The following is a 20,579-nucleotide window of genomic DNA, read 5'->3' on the forward strand; positions in this document are numbered from 1 at the left end:
CTTCGACTAAAAAGCAAATGGCGGTGGTATTGCATTATGTGAACAAAAAAGGAGAAGCAATTGAAAAGTTTTTGGGTGTTCAACATGTCACCTCTACAACTAGTAGCTCGCTTCAAGATGCCATTGAGAGATTGTTTGCTACAACAAATTTGAGTATGTCCATGTTATGAGGACAAGACTATGATGGAGCTAGTAATATAAGAGGTGAATTAAATGGTCTTAAAACAAAAATTTTGAACAAATACCCTCAAGCATTTTATATTTATTGTTTTGCACACCAACTCCAACTAGCTCTTGTATTCGTGGCAAAGGAAAATGAGGATGTTGCCAATTTTTTCATCAATGCTAGTAGTTTGGTTAATCTTATTGGATCATCATGTAAGCGTCGCGATGCATTTAGAGAGAAACAACATGAACAAATTCACTTGATCTTAGTAATCTTGAAACGGGTAAAGGGTTAAATTAAGAAAGTAGTCTCATGCGTCCATGTGATACACGGTGGAACTCGCATTATGGTACTATAGTTAGTATTATTGTTATGTTTGAAGCCGTGGTGGAGGTGGTTGAATGGATTAAAAGTGATTGCAACCAAGATAATCTCGGTGAAGCAACTAGGTTATTCAAAGACATACAAACTTTGGATTTTGCGTTTCACCTTTTCTTGATGAGACTTATATTGAGAATTACAAATGAGTTATCACAAGCATTGCAAAAGACAGATCAAGATATTGTGAATGCAATGACGTTAGTGGAAGTATGCAAGCAAAGACTACAATCCTTGAGAGATGATGACTTTGAGGACTTGTTTCATGATGTAGAAAAGTTTTGTGAGGAGCATGATATTATCGTTCATAACATGGAGGATATGCATTTCGTACCAGGAAAATCGCGGCACAAAGCTCCAAAAATCACAAACGTCCATTACTATCGTGTGGACCTCAATTTTCAAGTCCTTGATATGCAACTAAAGGAATTAAATGATCGCTTCAATGAGGTAAACACCGAGTTGCTTCTTTGTATGGCATGTTTGAGTCCGGTGAATAATTTTGCATCTTTTGACAAAGCAAAAATAGTTCGTTTAGCCCAACTTTATTCTCAAGATTTTGATTGTATGGACCTCATGAATCTTCCAATTCAACTTGACAATTACATTCATGATATGAAGATGCATAGTGAGTTTTCACCATTGAAAGGAATTAGTGATCTTGCAAAGAGTTAGTGAAGACCGGAAGGTGTGAAAGCTATATGTTAGTGTATAAGCTTCTTACATTGGCTTTGGTATTACCGGTTGCAACCGCTTCGGTGGAGAGAGCTTTTTTTGCTATGAAGATTGTGAAAACACCATTGCGTAACAAAATGGGAGATCAATGGTTGAGTGATAGCATGATTGTTTACATTGAGAGAGATGTATATGCTTTTATTGATAATGAGCCTATTATGCGACGTTTTCATGACATGAAACCTCGCCGGTAACAATTGTAATTTGTTTGTATTGATTAATTATGAAAGACATTACTATATAAAAAAATTTAGTTGTTGCTATTTTTCTTTAACCTTGCACTCTTTTAAGTTCGCCCCTCCCCCCGAGAATCCTGGCTTCACCACTGCATATAATATCTTTAAAATATTTTAATTTCATACATTTACTTATTATTTTATTTCAATTTCATTCATCCGTTAGAAAATCCGTTAAGTAAATCGTTAAGTGATGACGTGGTAAATATGGAATCTACATTTGTGTTGACGTGGCTACCACATTTGTGCCACATGGAATTTTTTTTTAATGCATTTAAAAGATAATAATTTACCGTAAAATAATTAATTAAAGAAAAAAAAAACCTAAAACCTATCTTCCCCGACCCACCTTCTTTAATTAATTATTTTAGGGTAAATTATTATCTTTTAAATGCATACAAAAATTATTTTTTTGCCACGTGCACAAATTTGGCAACCACGTCATCACTTAACGGTTTACTTAATGAATTTTCTAATGGATTTATGAAATTAAAATAAAATGATAAGTAAATGTATGAAATTGAAATATTTTAAAAATATTGTATGAGGTTACATTATAATCGATCCTAAACCTGAGGGGGTAAAATGTAATTTACCCAACAAATAACTAAAACCCCCAGCAAGGCAGCCACCCCACCCACTGACCACGGGCCACTCAACATCGACCACCCACCCCCAATCTTCTACATGCCGGCAACATATCCTCCTTTCTATCTCTTTCCTCGTTCTTTCTATCTATATTTGGCCAAGCGGAAGGTAGCCATGAATTTTTGCAAAGTATGGCCATCTCAATTCCAAAGCTAATTCAATAAACTGCAAGCAAGATGCAAAAATCAACAAAAAAAAAAAAATCATCAGATGTGTTCCCAAATGAATGAAACATTATAAATTAAGGTGAAGGTTAGGGACAAAATGACCAGTGGCGGCGCTAGGACTGGGAGGTAGATGACAACCTAGTTGGTGGGTGATTGCACACTAGTGAAAGGGTTGTCGTGGTGGTCGCCGGCAATGGGGTGGCTCATTGCTGGGTTTTTGATTTTTTTGTTTGTAAATTTTAATTTTTCTAGGTAAAATTGAGATTTTAAGAGGAAAAAAAAATTGAATGTGGGGTGTTTTCCGTAGTTTGTGGGGGTGCCAATAAAATTACTCAATAACATAATACTAACGTGTTAGTAAATCATTTACAATTAAAATACAGAAGTGAAACTCACAACTTTAGAAATTCAATTGGTCATTTTTTTTTTTATCTTTTATGAATCAATTGATCTTTTAGTACAAGGTAATTTTCATGGGAAAAAAAAAACCCACTCAATCAGGGGAAAAAAAAAAAAAAACAGTAGAACTAATTTGAACTAGGCTGAAAAAATCAAATTTTGACCAAAAATCAAGTGAAATAAGTTGTGAATCAAATTGAACGGGTTCGAATCAATTCTACTCACCAATCATTGTGATTAATAACAATGTCATCATGCTCTGGTTAGTATGTCACAATGTCATCGTGAATTTATGTCGACTTCGACAACCATTGAGCTAATATTGGCTATAGTAGTTTGGTTCAATTGTCATGACTATTTTTCATGCGCAGTTAACTCGAGCTGAAATCAATATTCATGATGTTTGAGTGGTGGGGATGAGTCAAATCGGATAGCATTCCCCACCTAAATTCTGAAATTATTAATCATATTGTGACAAAAGTCATAATCAAGCTCAATGCAATTGAATTTACATCCAATTTCCCTCTTATTCAGGCTAACATACATATCATTTGCAGTCACCCACATCACATAAATGCATCTTGCAATTGGGCCTTTGTGGGCTGTATGTATGACTGTCAGTTTTACACTTTTGATTGGTGAAAAATGAATCCTCGGTAAATTATCCTGATGTTTAGAATCTTTCACCTCAACTCACTGTGCTTCAAATTTAAACCCTTCTCCATCTCTTAGTGCAGATTAGTGTAGATATATAAAATAAAAATTATAAAAATGGATCCTCCTGCTAGCCCAAATTGTTCGCCACTTACAAGTGTGCTCCTTTGGGTTTCTAAATTCCAATCACAAATGGGTGTCCATACATAATTAGCCCATAAAAACGCATAACGCATTTACAGATGCTCTTTTTACCAAGTGGGCCTGCTCCACGTTCCAACAAACAAAGCCTCAAATTTGTGATGGCTGGCGAGGTTTGCTTTACCTTGTTTGAACCTGACTATGTAGAAGAGGATGCTCCAAATTGGCTAAAGGGTTTAGAAAACAACTCATTGCCTACCAAGGGGAATGATAATGAACTTTGGCCTTTGGGCCATTTCACTATGGTATGGTTCAGTGGTTGAAGAGGCTGAAATACTTTTGTGAGTTTTCTTAACAGGCGGAGGTGTGGACTGCCGTAGTGAAGTCACCAGCTGGTACCAATTATCTTTCTTCAACCGTTCACTCGTGCAAAATGAAGGTGTGGGAGAGAATTTCCATCATCGTAGATATCTCTTTCACAGGTCTACATTGTTTCATGAGAGCAATCATAACACAACTAACCAAATATAATTCTTTCACCTTCTATATTTGATGAAGGTGAGTACTCCACAGTGAATTCTTTCACCGTCTATATTTACTTTTCAAGTTCTCAACCACTATCTATCTATATATGTTACTTTCAATTTCAACTCTTTGGTAATATAATATGGTGCCATATCAGCACCACCTGAAACCCTACTAGTTGAGAACATCTATTTATGTGCAACTTTTGTTCTTACATATTACTAAACTCCAAATTTGGTTCACAGACATACAAATATACTAAACTCCAAGAATACTTGGGAAACAAGTTTGACCTTAAAAGTTTTAAGTCCAAATTCCTTGTACTTTCAAGGTTGCCGAATAACGTCTTTAACACTAAATCAGTGGCGTGGTCATCTCTATTGCAAGATATAAAATGCTTTGAGATGTGTATTTACAGTTTGATTGGCCGGATAACTCCACAATTGAGAGATGTAAAATATGCATTTTAGGGCAGAAAATGAAATGAAAACTTAAATTTATATTCTTTTTTAAATCTTTTGATGATGGGTTTTTTGTAACTTTGTTTTTTTACATTTTTTTTTGTGGTGGTTCCTGCCACTCCAGTACCGAAAATTAAATGACATCTCAAAACTACATAATTTCTATTAGAGTATGATATCTGATTTACTTTTTATGAAAACATAAAAGAAAATGTAAATATAACTCTTGCGTTTCTAATTGGATGGTGCTCCATACACCAAACTCAATCAAAAAGTTTATACACCAAATAATGTGGCACATTTTACAACTTCTAAACTTTTATTAAAATTATTAATCAAATTCTAACTTAAATTAAACTACAAATTTAATTCGTTTGAGGCAAAAATTTAGTATGTTTGACGTTATTTTTTCAAATTTGCATCTCCTCGTTGAAGATGCTCTTAAAGCTACTAAATTTGATCACACAATCAAGAGATTCAAGATAATGACATCTTAATATAGATTCTCGTAGTTGTTCAATCTCCTTTAAAAAATAAAACGGAGAGACATTATTGATTTAGACTTTTAGTCAAAAAAGGATAACAATTCCATTTGGTTGTTGGTTGGGGTCAAACATGTATTTGTATTTGATTTGTATGTTTCATAAGAGTTGACTCTCTCAATTTCTAATTTATTGAGATTTACCTAATGAATAAAAGATTTATTATATTTTTCATTTTTGTTACAATACACAATGATTAAGTTAGATACTATAATTGAACTAGGATAACTCGATCCCATTGAAATAGGAAAAATAATAAACTCGGGCAATTGAGTGAGCAGAAAATAATGGGGCCATTCTCAGTATATACTAGAGATTTTCAATGTTTCTACAACACATGGCGGTATGCCACATGTTATCATATAAGTGGAGGGAATTTTTTTTTCAAGTGTCGCTCCACTTGTATAATGTCATATGATGTATGTGCCTATGTTCCAGATTCACTGAAAAATCTCTTCTAATAATTCAAGCATTCAGTAGTTGTGTTATTTTCCTTCTAGGATCATGCCCTTATGGGTGAGTTGATCAATTTAAGCATTCTAATTATTGTTTCTGATAAACCCTAAACATATTTTTGGGAAAATGTGAATAATTTACGTTACAAAAGAAAGCTTGTAATAAGAAACGTTCAATTTTTCGTTCTCTTGCTATAACTAAGTGATCTCTTAAGTGATCTCACCTTTGTTACCTTTATTGTATGATATTACTCAGCACTCACAGATGCTGCTGAAGTTATCAGCCCTGAGCAGTAAATCTGCGAGAAACATGAGTGGTATAGAGATCTAGTTACTCTTCACTTGTGGCACACAAATTGCATTTTTCATCCTTAAACTAAAGGATAGTTGAAATTAACCCTCAAACACTAACAAGGCCACCACCAACCTCCTTAACCTTCAAGGATAAGAAAAATTATGGCCATAAGAGCAGCCCTCTTAACCTTCAAGGATAAGAAAAATCATGCCCATAAGAGCATTTCCACCCGTTGTCTTTGGGCAAGGCCAAGGGCGGGGTTCCAGCGGTCAAATCCAAGAGGGCAAGTGGCGGGCCAAGCCATGCTACCCAACTACCTATGCAATTTAATCCCGACCTTGCGCCAATAGGCATGGTTGATGTCAGCCACATTTGGTTTTATTTTTTTATTGTGTCTAGCTCGTGTATTACACGCGCAAGAGAGGAGAGTGGGCTGACAGCATCTGCTGTCATGGGGCCTATTGTAGCAACTCCAACAGAAGAGCCCAACGACTCTATGACGCGGCCCAATGATAGTTGTTGGATTTCCAACAGTAAAAAACAATTAAAAAACTCCTTCTGCCATCTGGCACGTTTTGGTGCATTGGATTCAACAATAAGAAAAATCAAAACACTAGGATTAATTCAATCAATAAAAATGAAAAAAAAGAAAAAAAAGAAAAAGAAAAAAGGGAATATTTTTTATTTTTTTATTTTATAAATGCCCAACCATCTTATTCATTCACTTTTATTTTTAATTAAGGGTAAATTACATAAAACTACCTCAACTATGGGTCAAACTACAATCTCATACCTTATATTTCAAACATTGCAATGTCATACCTCAACTTATGAATTCGTTGCAATGTCAGACCTTCGTTAAAATTTCCGTCAATTTGGCTATTAACTGCTGAGATGGCAGGCAGCGGGCCCACTCTGTGACAGCCCGTTCTGGATTTTCGAACCGTAGGGGTGAAATGACGATTTTGCCCCTAGCATGTTGGTTTCGTTGTGTGGTTGTTTTGGGTTTTGTTTGGCTGGTTTTGGACCACACATACCTTCCCACATCCCCTCACCCATTTCCCTGTCCCGTATCCTGTCCCTTTCCCTCTCTCTCTCTCTATCTCCCATTTCTATCCCCACATGTACGGACACAACCAAAACCATCCAAACCTTCACAGATCGAGGAAACAAATTACATATTCGTGCTCGTGAGGTCCGTAGGAGTTCAACCATACCCATTTCAGGTATTTCACGTCGAACTCGGGATACCCCGATTTGGTCACTGTTCATGCACACGTTAATTCTTGTGTTTTTGGGAATTTCAAGCTTGTAGGAAGCTTGGTGAGGTCCTTAGGAGGCTCGGGGTGGTTCGTTTGAAGGTTTTGGACGTGGGGATTGTGATTTACAAGGTTCGCTGGAGTTGGTGGTGTTTTCCCGGCGAGATTCCGTGGATTTTAGTGCTTGAAAGTGGTAGGGATTTGTTCCTCTTGTTGTAAGCTTCATTTTGGTACCAATTTTGTGAAATTTGGTTGAAAAACAAATGAAATACAAGGTTTTAAAGTTTTCTCGATTTTCCGACGCCGTCGCCAGCGCCGGAACTTCACCGGAGAAAATGACGGAATATTCCGTCAGTTTGGATGGAATATTCCTAACGGCGTTAACAGAATCCGTTAGATTTAACGGAATATTCCTAACGGTGTTAACTGAACCGTTAGTGTGCCAGGCACATGCCTGCGCGTGGGGGCGCGTGCGGCGGTGGAAAATTTTTCTAAAAATATGGGGATGTTCTTGAGGTTAAGTAGATCACGTTGGTGTATTCATACACCCCATTTGAGCATTGTATGAGAAGTTTTTTTCGTAAGGTTGGTTATGTGCTTTAAAAGTAACCTTTTTATAGTTATTTCGCATATAAGTGAGACCTATCCCGAGGACGAGCGCGGTCACTCGTGGCAAGGGGGTTACGACCCTTCTACATACCAGTGAGTGGGCTTTTGGTTTTCCGGATATGCCTATATACTTATGTTTTTCCCTGAAAATGAATTGAAACGTTTGTACGTTTTTATGCCATGCATTATGTTTGCCGTTTGTTTATGCATTGTTAGTAGCCTATATATATATATATATATATATATATATATATATATATATATATATATATATATATATATGTATGTTGGTGCTGCGGGCGCATAGGTAAGTGCCAGGTGAGTATAGTTTATGCTTATATTTAGTAGTGGTTTGAGATGCGTAGAGAGCTCATAACCTGCACCCCCGGTGTTAGTGCTCCTGCCTAGAGTTGGGCATAGTCCTTCACGTGATGTTCACCTCCCGCACCACACGCTCATCTTGGATCCAAGTTAGGTGCACAGTCCTGTCGTACAGACCACTTTAGGTGGTTCCGACTCGTAGGTGACCCGCGATTATTCGCCCAGCCTTCACGTGATCGTAGCACTTGAGCGTACTTATATTACACCCAGTCCTGTCGTACAGACTACCTTAGGTGGTTCCGACTCGTGTGCAGGTATAGTTAGTGAGATGGAGATTTAAGCTCTAGATTCAGCCGTACAAGTCACGTTAGGTTACTCCGGTTGACAGATTCATGGCATTGATTTTGACATTTTCCTGAGCACTTGCATTTATTCGAGGCATTTGACATGAAATATTTCTAAGCACGACTTATATATATATATATATATATATTCTACTTTTCTGGGAAGTATACAGGTTTTATGGCGAGGGGTTAAAACTTGTTTATGAAATGGTTTTTGAAAAACTTTGTTTTTGCCCACTCACACTTTTTGTTTTGCGCCCCTCCATGTTCTAGTTGGCTAGTACTTGTGGTGGCTTCCCAGAGGATTTCCCTGGCATATTTGACAGATTATCACCAGTGTAGGACCACCTTTGGGGTGTGTTTTTGTAGTGTTGTTTCTCCCGGACTGCATTTGGTCTTCGTGCTCTGAACTTTGTTTTCACGCTTACGCTTGCACATGTATGTTCTTACGTTGTGTATAGCTGGTTTTTATTTATTCGTACTTTTATTATTATTTTATTCGCTTCCGCACTGTGCACATGGTTACGTCACTTCCATGTGACGGCCAGCATGCCCTGATCTCGATCGGGGTGTGTCACACTCACTCACCAACTAGAATAAAAAAATTATTATTTATTAATAAATTATTATTTATTAATAAATTATTATCTATTTATTAAATTAAAAAAAAAAAAAAAAAAAAAAAAAAAACTCTATCTCCTTCCTGTTGGTCCCCTTCATTTCCTCATCTTCATCCTCCTATTTCCTAACCCAAACCATAGTTGTAGAACCCATTTCTTCTTCCGAGCCCAAACCCCTAAGCGACAGTAACAACCCGAATACGATTTCGAAAATTTCCTCCTCGGCGACGTCGCGCTAGCTGGCGGTGGATCCTATGTCAACCTTACGAGGTTGTCCATCTCAAGCTCCGATCTTCTCCTCGGAGAAAACCCTTTCAATTTGTCGACAGGAATCTCAACAACCCGCCATCGTTTTCCACCGAATTTGCTTTCTTGATGACGCCTGGCAGCGGCGACGATCTCTTTGTCATCTTTGTTCCCGGAGATTTGGGGTTTAGATTATCGGATAAGGGCCCATTTGGATTAACGGTGAGAAACAGTTTGTGGGGATTGAATTTGATACTGAAATTGAATGGAGATAGGAAGAGGAGATGAGAATGAAGGGACGAACAAGGAGAGAGTTTTTTTTTTTTTTTTTTCCTTAATTAATTATTTTTCAAATACAAAATTAATAATTAATACTTTTTTATTCTAGTTGACGAAGGAGTGGGCTCCGCTCTTGTCACATCATCATTTAACAGTTAAATTGACATAAAATTTAACGAATGTCTGACATTACAATGAGTACATAAGTTAAGATATGACATTATAATGTTTAAAACATAAGGTATGTAATTGTAGTTCGACTTAAAATTGAGGTAGTTTTGTATAATTTATCCTTTAATTAATTATGCTTGTTGTAAAGCTCTGTTTTGCTTTGTATTTGAAATTAAATTATTGGAGTTAAATAAGGAATTTTATTTTTAAAGAACAAACATACAAAGATCACATTTAAATATACGTACAAGGAATAAAAAAATAGTGAAAATATGACTTTAGTCCTTTAAATTCAGTTTTCTTCATATAAAACCCTGCATAACTTTTTTACTCAAAGAAAACCCAATGACTAGGATCCACATAAGCAAATTCATTAACTTCATATTAATTCACACATTTTACATTTTTCGCATGCCTAAAATACCCTATTACATACTTGATGTAGACAATTAATTGTAAGGAAATAGTAAATGATTTTGCAACAAGAAAAAAAAAAGACATTAATGTTAAAAATTTATTGCATATTAATTTTTTACAAAGGTTTTGAATTTTCATAAAACTATTCGATTCAGTTTTTTCACCCTACTCTTGAATACTTTTGAATTTATCATTTTTTATTAATATATTAGAACATTGTATTTACCTACAACAATTATACGATGGGTGTAATGTAATATCTTTCTTTACAATGATACAAAATATTGTATGTACCAACAGCAAAACTTGCCTAACATAAGTACTTGTACATGGAAAATAATTTACCTATAACAAAAGAAATGCAGTTTGATGTATAAAATCAACAATATTATGTTCCACTCATGTTTATACAACAACAAAACGTGTCTAACATATATAACAATACATAGAAAATAATTTACCTACAAGTTAGAGGAATGTTATTTGATTCAAAATATATAACATAGGTGTAGTATTTTTTTTTTAAATAATTGGAACAAACTAATTTACCTACCAATTAATATGGATAAAACTGCTACAAAATATATCACGAAAAAAAAAACTACTTTTCTAGTTTGACATAGATACGGTTAATGCAAACACTTTTTTCATTTTATTTCACTTTTTCTACTACTTTTAATTTGGCATAAATTTAGGAATTTGAAAAAGGGACCATAAAGCATGAGTGGCATGAGTGTAAATAAATTGCATTAATAGGTCAATAGTGTTCCTATATGTTTGCAAATTTTAAATTTGAGCTTAAACTGGATCTTTAAAGATAAATAGGTTTTTATATAGAAATAATGAATTGTAAGGATCAAAATATAAAGCACCCTAAAAAATATATATTTGTGAATAGTAATAGTACACATTTTGTGCCAAACCTCATAAAGTTTGTACCATAATTGAACCATCTCTCCATCAAGAATCTGATTGATAGCAAGTTATGCTATTTTCTAGTGAAACATTACCATGAATATTTGTCCACATGTCTTGCACCACTCTTTATAAGATGCAAGGACACTGTGATCATTGTGATGGGCATATGGATCCCATGTGTGGAATATTGGACATTTCCTTTAGAATACGAAGCTAAAAAGGAAAATATATTGTCACGTTTGGGCTAACTATATATATTTATGATTTTGTTCGTACTATTACTTAGAGTGATTATGATGGTGTTTAGTGGAGACATATATTAACCACACCTAATAGGAAAATGACATGTGGACAATATGCTCAATGTGACGGTTGTACTCTTGACGTCTTGAGTAGACAACAACATTACCTAAAGAGAATAAGACGTAGTATTGCTTAGGATAATGAGATTTTATGCCCACTAATCGACCATGTGCTCTCCCACCTGCCCATAATACGATGTACCATAGGGACATAACCAGTTCAGTGATGGCATAAAATCGACTCTCCGGAGTGTGCCCTTGAGTGTCCAGTGCATATGCGTTTACCAACATGGACCTTTAAGACTACTAGCTAGCAGGATTGCAAAGACTGACTTGCATCATTAACAACTGCCCAGTATGCTCTGCAGCCTCCCTTCCCACCTGCATGCTAGGTTTTTTTTTCCTATAAATAATCAGGTCAAACAGAGAAAATGGTAATTGTCACCTACTACTCAGAACTCTCCAAAGTTCTATTTTTCTCTCCACTACTTTTCTAACTTACACATTAGAGGCCTTTTGGCAAATACCCTCCCCATTTTTTCTGGATGTTAGGCTAACATTGTTTATTCTCTTGTAAATGAAATTTCGTCAAATCAGCAGTGTACGAAATTTGCATCCACAATTCGTGCTTGCATTATGAAAAAAATTGAGTTATACTCAATACGTGCTTAGATATCTGAGTGAAGAAAGTAAATTCCAAAATCTTTCTTTAGTGTTCTTCTTTCTTCATTCATCATTAATCATCGATCACGGCCCCCCACGCACTTTTTATTCGAGGACCAGGTCGCCGCGAATTGGGATTGTCGCAACTTCATCGATGCCTGAAATCGTCACCACGATTGCGGTTGCAGTGCCATGCCATAGCCACGCCTGCGAAGCAACAGTAACAGTAGCAATGTCAGCAGCTGGGGTAGTGCGGCCCTACCATGTTCCGCCAACTCTAGCCGAATAGCCACCGCCAGTTGGCAACCACCCTACCGAAGTGTTGCCATTGGTTCAGCTGTCTCCTACTGAACGACGCTAAACACACAACACCCTATCCCCCTACCTTCCCTTCCCCAGGAGGCGGTCCCAATTTGAATCAATTTTGCAGCTCGAGCTGGTTAATCAACTATATCCATAATTGTATTCTATTTTACAGTATAGAAAACTAGATTTTAATCCTTAAATAAGATGAAGCTTAGAAAAATGTATAAGATTAAAAATTGATTTTAGTCCCTAGACTCTATTTAATGCCAACATATGTATTCAATGTATCTCTTTATTTTATTTATATTTGTATGGTGTTCATAAATTAAATTTTATGAAAATATTATAAATTTTAATTCTCATATGGTAGGTATCTTATATAAGAAAATGTTTTCGTAGAGATTTTTCGGAAACTTATGTTTTTACATTTTTTTCTTATGTACCACTAATTCATTACAATATATTTAGCTACGAACATTTTGGTACACTAGGTTAGTATAATATGTTTAGGTACGAACATTTTGGTACACTAGTTTAGTATAACATTTCGTTACACTAGTTTAGTACGATATATTTTGGTATGGAATTTTTGGTACACTTATGTTTTTGTATATTTTCTTATGTGTCACTAATTCACTACAATATATTTTGGTATACTAATTAGCAAAATATATTATGATACATACGTTTAAGTACACTAATTAGATGAAGTTAAATAAAATTAATGAATTAAAATGTGTATAATGACAAATTTAAAATTTAATGTAATGACATTACATAAGATATCTATTAAATTTAAAAAAAAAATATAATATAAATTTAAATCAAATATACAATAAAGAACTAAAATTAATATCCAATCTAACATCAGGTGTTTTTTTTTTTTTTTTAATGTTGATCTTCTTCATTACAACCCTACACTCTCCCCCTCACTTCACTCACACTTAAAATATACAATGATAGTTTTTTTCTCTCTACTTCTAATTTCGTAATTTACACAACTCATAGTTTAATCCACTACTAATCATATCAATATTGTGTTAACTTAACCAATTGCACAATCTGACAATTGTTGGAATTTATCATAAAAAATTTCAGTGCATTAATTAAAAATAGAATAAATCAATCTAAATTGTAATTAATCCATTAATATTTTCGATATGAGAATATATTCTCCAACAATAATATTACTTTGAAAAATTTCTCCATACAAAGAGCTATATATTTTCCTTGCAATGATATCTGGCGCATGCAAATAGAATGCGTGCCAAGCACTAAGAATCCAAGTGCATATATCTAATTCCAACTCATCTAATTAAGCACAGAATCTCTTTGCTTCCAAATGATCGATCAATCACATAAAACTCATAGTGTACGTGTGTATGATGTGAGAGCATAAATTAATTAATACAGGCTAACAAACACCCACGTTCTACAAAAGTAAGTTAAGATTTGATTAGTTGTGAAAAATATATCCTAATCATTACTAATTATTGTTTTGTACATCTGCCACCAAAAAGTATATATATATCCTAATCATTACTAATTATTGTTCCGTGAGTCATTCATTGGTTATTTAAATCTCGGATCTGAACAAGGCCACCACTGTTAGAGAACGCTACATGTTAAATGAGTTAATCCATTGAACACATAACGATTTCTAAGAAGAGTGATAACGCTTACCACCAAATAAGGGTGGTGAGCAAATTAAAACTCTTATATTATCGGTGATAATCTATTAGTTTACACCCTTGAATAAATTGATTTCCATTAAAGTTGAGTGTTAAGAGATTAAAATTTTATTTTAGTTTTGTATATATCTACACCTACACGCACGCCACACATAAATTTAGAATTCTTTACAATCTCACAATTCTCAAATAACAACTTCAATACTTTATTATTCTCCATAAGGAGGTATTTATAAGATTACATAAGAGTAATGCAAGGAAATAAATCTAAACAATCATTTGTCAACAAGACAAGGAAACCTAGACCAAATCAAATCATATCAAAACCCTAATTAAATCATACAAAAAATCAAATCCTAAAATACTTTCCTTTTTATTTTCCAACACTCCTCAAACTCATGATGTGAAATCATGACTAACTCCTCTTTTCGAATGCCCAGCTAGAACTAGCGCCAATCTTTTTGAAAGCTTAGCAAATCACAATTAGTCAGAACTAACGCCTTTTTTTCAAATGCCCAGCTGGAACTAGCGCCAATCTTTTTGAAAAGCCAACTAGAACAAACGTCTCTTTTCGAAAGCCCGACGAACAAATCATAATCCTCGGAACTAACGTCTCTTTTCGAAAGACCAACTGTAACTAGCGCTAATCTTTTCAAAAACCCAAATGTAACTAACATCTTTTTTCAGAAGCCTGATAAATAAGTCTTTTGATATGATGGAACTAACGCCTCTTTTCAAAAGTTCAGTTGAAACAAAAGCTAATCTTTTCGAAAGCCCAACTAAAACTAACGCCTCTTTTCGAAAGCCCCAATCACCAAATCTTTTTATTTTTCTTCAATTTTTTGTTTCATCCTTCTTGTTTTTTTTTATTCCTCAAACTCATAATCAACCTAAATTAAAAAAAAATAAAAAATAAAACAAAACCCAAAAGCCTTCATGATAGGAAACGTATCCTACCTTGACAAAACTTTTTTTTTCCCCTTATAATCTCTTTCCTCTAAAGCATTGAAACCACACACTTTTCTTCTCTTTATTCTTCTTCATGGCAGTGAAAATTTATCTTCATCTAACAATTGTAGACAATCTTTACTCTCAGGTTCATGGCCTGTGGGTGCACGAAGAAAATTAGATTCGTGCACCCACAGGGAAGCGCTAACAGCAAATTTCAACCAAAACTCAAACTCTGCTTTGATATCAAGTTGAAAATAAAGGGTTTAGGGTAAATTTGGAAATCTCTACAACCTCACAATTCTCAAATAACAACTGCAATACTTTATTCTTAGAGGTATTTAAAAGATTACATAGGAGCAATGCAAGTAAATAAACCTAAACAATCCTTTGTCAACAAGACAAGGAAACCTAGACCAAATCAAATCATATCAAAACGCTAATTAAATCATATAAAATCACTAACTAAATCAAATCCTAAAATGCTTTCCTTTTTATTTTCCAACACTTCCACCAATTTAGCCACTCAAACATAGTGCATATGAGATTTTATCGAAAGATCCTGACATTAATTAGTATGTGGTCTAGTAACATAAGCATCAATGTACTCTTAAAATCTTGGAGGGAAGCGAAGTTCGCTTCAATGGCAATGAAACTTTGAGAAAAGTGAAAATGGAGACACTCCCAAACCTAATGTCATAGCCAATGGTGAAAGAAATGATGTGTTCAGAAATAACACAAGTGATGTAGCCGACAACGAGTTGAACTTGTTAGGTCTAGAGATAGAGAGTGGTCAGGATTGAGAGTTTATGGAGCAGAGATGCCTTGTGTTTGGGGCCAAAGATGGTGGAGGGAGGGAGAAGGAAAGAATGGTCAACGAACTTTTAGAGATCATGGTGTACAAGAAAATGTTTAATTTGATGAAGTCATATAAGATACATCAGTCTCACTTAAATTGACAAAATGAGAAGAATTGAGACCCAAAAGGGAAAAGAAGGACAGGGAACCCATTATGGTAGGAGATGAGAGGTGCATGTGGATACAAATTTCCACCATTTTCTTCTTGGACAAAATTGTACCTACAAAACAATTAACACCTTTGGTCAAGGCCAAGAGTCCCATGTGCCCACGATGAATTTGGGGGGGGGGGTGGCTTTGGCCGAAGAACATCCGATGCCAAATTTAGAATTTGAGGGAAAAATGTTTAGAGAATTTGAAGAATTTTGCAAGAATGTTGAACCTGGACCTTAGAGAGAATGAGAGGCTATATATAGGGGTATGGTCGGCCCTATTAGGAGAATAGGGACCGGCCATATGTGGTATGTTTTGGTGTTAATATCAATTAGCTAATTAATGAATTAATTGAGTAATCAATTAATTCATTAGCCAATTAATATAATTTGAAAGAAAAAAATTTGGGAGTTACCTTGTGGGAAGATTTGATGAGGATGGATGAAATAGGTTTTGAATAATTACCTATTTTGACCACTTTTGACCTTGATTAAGGGATGATTGTCCGCTGCTTGCGTATAGAAATCCCAGTGTGCCTTAATCTTGTCATTTTTGCCAAGGAGGTGGAAAGGACTGTGGCGGCTGAAGCTTACTCCTCGGCCGAGAAAGTCAAGAAGTTGGAATCTGAGTTTGCTGCTTTGAAGGGGTCTAATATTTCTGCCCTTACTTCTCCGCAGCTTGAGACCGCTCGCCAAGAAATCGTGGATTTGAAGACTAGGCTTGACACGATCCAAGTAAAGTATGAAAGTGTAGAGAAGGAGATCGGGTGTTACATACCTCAAATTCAAGACCTTGAGCGTGTTGTCTCTAAGCTCCGCTCCGCTGCTTACGCAAAGGATGAAAAACTGATCGCTGCTTACAACCAAGTGATCCACTTCAAGAAGGTTGTTGATAGGCTTGAGCCTCAAGTGTTGGAACTCCAAGGTGTTTTGAAGATCAAGGATAGTCTGAAGAAAGAAGTGGAGGAGCTGCAAAGGGTCCGTGCTTGTCTGCTCGAGGAGAATGAGCAGTTGAAGGGTTCGAGGCTGGGTTCGAGGCTTCGCTCACTCAGAATCAAGCTGATTTCTACAAGCTGAGTTATGTAGACCATCTCTTTGGGCGACCCTCTGACTTTGAGTTTTCTGTAAAGACTTTGAGACCTTTTCTATTTCTCTGGAAAACCTGTTGGCCTTCACTTTTGAGTCTTCTATTGGTGAAGTTGTCGGAGAAGTTGGTGCCTAGGTTGGGGTAACTGGGGGTGAAGTCGCTGCTGAGAGCGTCACGACTCCTGAAAGTATGGTGACCGAGTAGTCGTGGGATGTCCAAGCTGCTGAAAAGTAGTATTCTAGGTAGACTTTAGGATTTTCTTTGTTTTCCTTGTTACTTTTGCTTTGCTTGAACTCCTCGTTTATTCATTTTGCTAGAAAATTTAATAAACTTGCTTCATTCACCTTTCTCCGTCTTCGCTTCTTTTTTTCATGCCCTAACCTTTAGACTTTATAGACCAGTGGTAGGTGTGCTACTTTTCTATAAGTAGATAGGCCTGTGTAGCCTATGTAGCCGTAGGTGTTGTTGTAGAACTTTGCAAAGTTGTTAGCCATAGGGTTGGCAGCTGGATGCCTTACTTACAGAAGCAGACAAGTCCGTGTAACCACTAGGCTATTAACTTTGGCTTTATCCAATTCCGCAGACTGCGTAGCAAGTATCACAACACTTTAGGACTTCGTGCAGGTCATAAAGTGCTTGGCAGTGGTGAAGCTTATCGACTATGTAGCATGTCGACAGCGAATAAAGCTTCATATATACACGCTAGCTTGTTTAACCTTTCACAAGAATGTGTGGTTGTATAAGTCTAGCGTGGCTTTACTGCGCGAAGGGCAAGCCGTAGGTAGTCATCTGGAAGCCGTAGGCTACCTTAGTGCACTCGGTAGCTTTATGTGCCTCCTCCGTCTCTAGGGGCCCAGTTCCCCATGGATTAGGCCAAGAGACCTAATCCTTTAGTTAGCTAAGCCTTGAAAAAGACCATTGTGGCTACTTCTAGGAATCCTGGTGTAAGCCATCGTGCATCTAGTTATACTAGGGTAGACCGACTCATCCACGTCTGGATATTCAGAGTGTAGAGTTTATCCTCCCGCTTTGGAGAGCAGACCCATGTGGGTGTTGGGGAATTGGTTTACCCTTTCGCATTGGAGAGCATGGTTGGTCACTCGGGAGAGGGGGTGTAATTCTTACGATGAGTCCCTAAGAAGAGTGCATTCTTCTTTTAAAAAGTGATCAGTTGTTGTAGACATGTAGTCAAGCCAAGTTGTAAATTACTTTTGAATTCCTTATTGAAAAACGAGTGAAATGAACGAAAACTTAGCTGTAATGTAAAGACTACATAACAACTGGATAATCCTCGGCTTGCGAGGTGGTGCCTGTTGAGCTGCTTGAGTTCTTCGGGCTTTGATGTAGCGGGTGGTTATACATGGTACTTCCTCAGATTGTAGGCATTCCACTATTTTTCGATCTCTTTGTCGTTCATGGTGGCGAGACTGTAATTACCCTTGCCCTCTACTCTGCTAATCTTGTATGGACCTTCCCAGATGAGATCCATCTTTTTGGAGCCTTCTCTGGGATAGTGATGAAGGCTTTTCGTAAGACTAGATGTCCGGGTTTGAACTGCCGGATCTTGGCCCTTTTGTTGTAGCTGGAGAGGAGTTGCTGCTGGTAGGCTATGATGCCGATGATGGTCTGCTCGCACTTCTCCTCTGCCAGATCTAAGCTTGTGGCCATCTTCTTATTGTTCTGCTCAATGCTTGGAAATAGAGTGCTTATACTTGGCATGTTGACACTGGGATGAATGATTACTTCTAAACCAAATGCCAAAGAGAAAGGAGTTTCATTGGTTGCTTGTCCTTTGATGGTGCGATATGCCCATGGACATCCGAGAAGTTCATCTGGCCATTTTCCCTTCTTGTCGGAGAGGGATTTCTTGAGGCAGTCGAGAATCATTTTGTTGGATGCTTTAGCTTGCCCATTACCTTGAGCATATTTTGGTGTGGACATGTGTTGCTTGGTGCCTTACTTTTGGAAGAACTTTGCCAAATCTTTGCCCACGAATTGCGGGTAGTTGTCGGTGACAATGGATTGAGGAATGCCAAATCGGCAAATGATGTTCCTTTATATGAAGTGCTCTCTATCCGTCTGAGATGTGTTTGTCATGGGCTCTGTTTCTACCCATTTGGTGAAGTAATCAGTTGCCATAATCATCATGTCTCTGCCCCCAGTAGCAGGCGGCATTGGCCCTACCAGGTCGATTGCCCACTGCATGAACGGTCAAAAACTCGTCTGCAGGTGTGGTTCGTTGGCAGACAGTGCTGGTACCGGCTTGATGCATTAGCAATGGTCACACTTTTGTACTAATTCCTTAGCATCTTAGTGTATAGTAGCCTTCGTTAAGAGCCTTCTGCGCTAAGGATTTACCTCCAGAGTGATTTCCATAAACGCCTTCGTGGATTGAGCTTAGAACCTTTAGGTTGTCGGGAGTCGTTAGGCAGCAGAGATGTGGTATGGTGTAAGATCTTCAGACGAGAATGCCGTTCAATATGTAATAACGTGCTGCCTTTATTTGGAGCTTTCTAGACTTCAACCTTTCCGTGGGGAGTGTGCCATTAACTAAGTAATCTATAATAGAACTTTGCTAGTTGGGAGTTATACTAACCTATGACACTTCGGCTGCCGGCTTTGGCTCTATGCTTGGCTTGTCTAGATACTCCACCGGAATACAGCGTTTGAGTTGGTGGTCTAGGGCGAAGCCTAGGCCGGCTAGCGCGTTCGCGTGGGCTTTGTCTACCTGTGAAATTTGAGTGAGAGTGCAAGTCTGAAATGCCTTAAGTTGCTTATGTACCTTCTCTAGGTATTGCGCTATCTTTAGATGTTTTGTCATGTACTCCTTAGTAGTCTGGCTGGTGATTAGTTGGGAATCGAAGTGAATTGCAAGCTTTTTCACCGCCAAGTCTTTTGCCATTCGAAGGCCTGCTAGTAGGGCCTCGTACTTCGCTTCGTTGTTGGATGCCTTAAAGCCTAGAGTGATTGCCTACTCAAGCATTGAATTATTTGGGGTGACAAGGACCACGCCTGCTCCTGAGCCTTTGTAGTTGGATGCGCCATTGACATGAAAATGCCATAACTCTCCGTTTAGGGGAGCAGGTGCGGCTCAGGTGTGCTTGGCTGCTTTTGGGGCGTCGTTGGGCCACTCTATTGTGTCGCCTAGGCTAGGCATGAATTCTATTATGAAGTCCACCAAGGCTTGCGTCTTTATTGTTGTGTGGGGTTGAAAAACTAAACCATATTAGCCAAGTTCCAACGCCCATTTCATCACTCGTTGAGAAGCGTCTGGACCATGCAGGATTGATTACAGAGGATACTGAGTCATAACGATGGCTGTATGAGCTTTCGAGCTGCAATAACTAGTGACAAAATTAATTTTTCGATCTTTAGGTATCTAGTTTCCACATCAAGAAGAGCGTTAGAAGTGTAGAATACCGGCAGTTGGGCCTTCAGCTCTTCTTGTATGAGGGCAGAGCTCACTACCACTTCAAAGACTGCCAAGTAGATGTATAAGTCCTCTGTTGTTTCCGGCTTGCATAGTAAGGGAGGTGATGTGAGATACTTCTTCAGGTCTTGGAAAGTTCCTTCACACTCTTCATCC

General features: G+C 37.1%; 1 protein-coding gene across 1 annotated transcript; it reads right to left on the bottom strand.

The window, feature by feature from the left end:
• Nucleotides 1-18,439: 18,439 nt before the first annotated feature.
• On the bottom strand, nucleotides 18,440-18,934 carry LOC137728124 (uncharacterized). The gene has a single exon (XM_068467001.1). It carries the CDS (start codon nucleotides 18,932-18,934, stop codon nucleotides 18,440-18,442), a length of 495 nt encoding a protein of 164 aa, XP_068323102.1.
• Nucleotides 18,935-20,579: the final 1,645 nt, after the last annotated feature.

This window comes from Pyrus communis, chromosome 3, assembly GCF_963583255.1.
Source record: "Pyrus communis chromosome 3, drPyrComm1.1, whole genome shotgun sequence".
Taxonomy (NCBI): Eukaryota; Viridiplantae; Streptophyta; class Magnoliopsida; order Rosales; family Rosaceae; genus Pyrus; species Pyrus communis.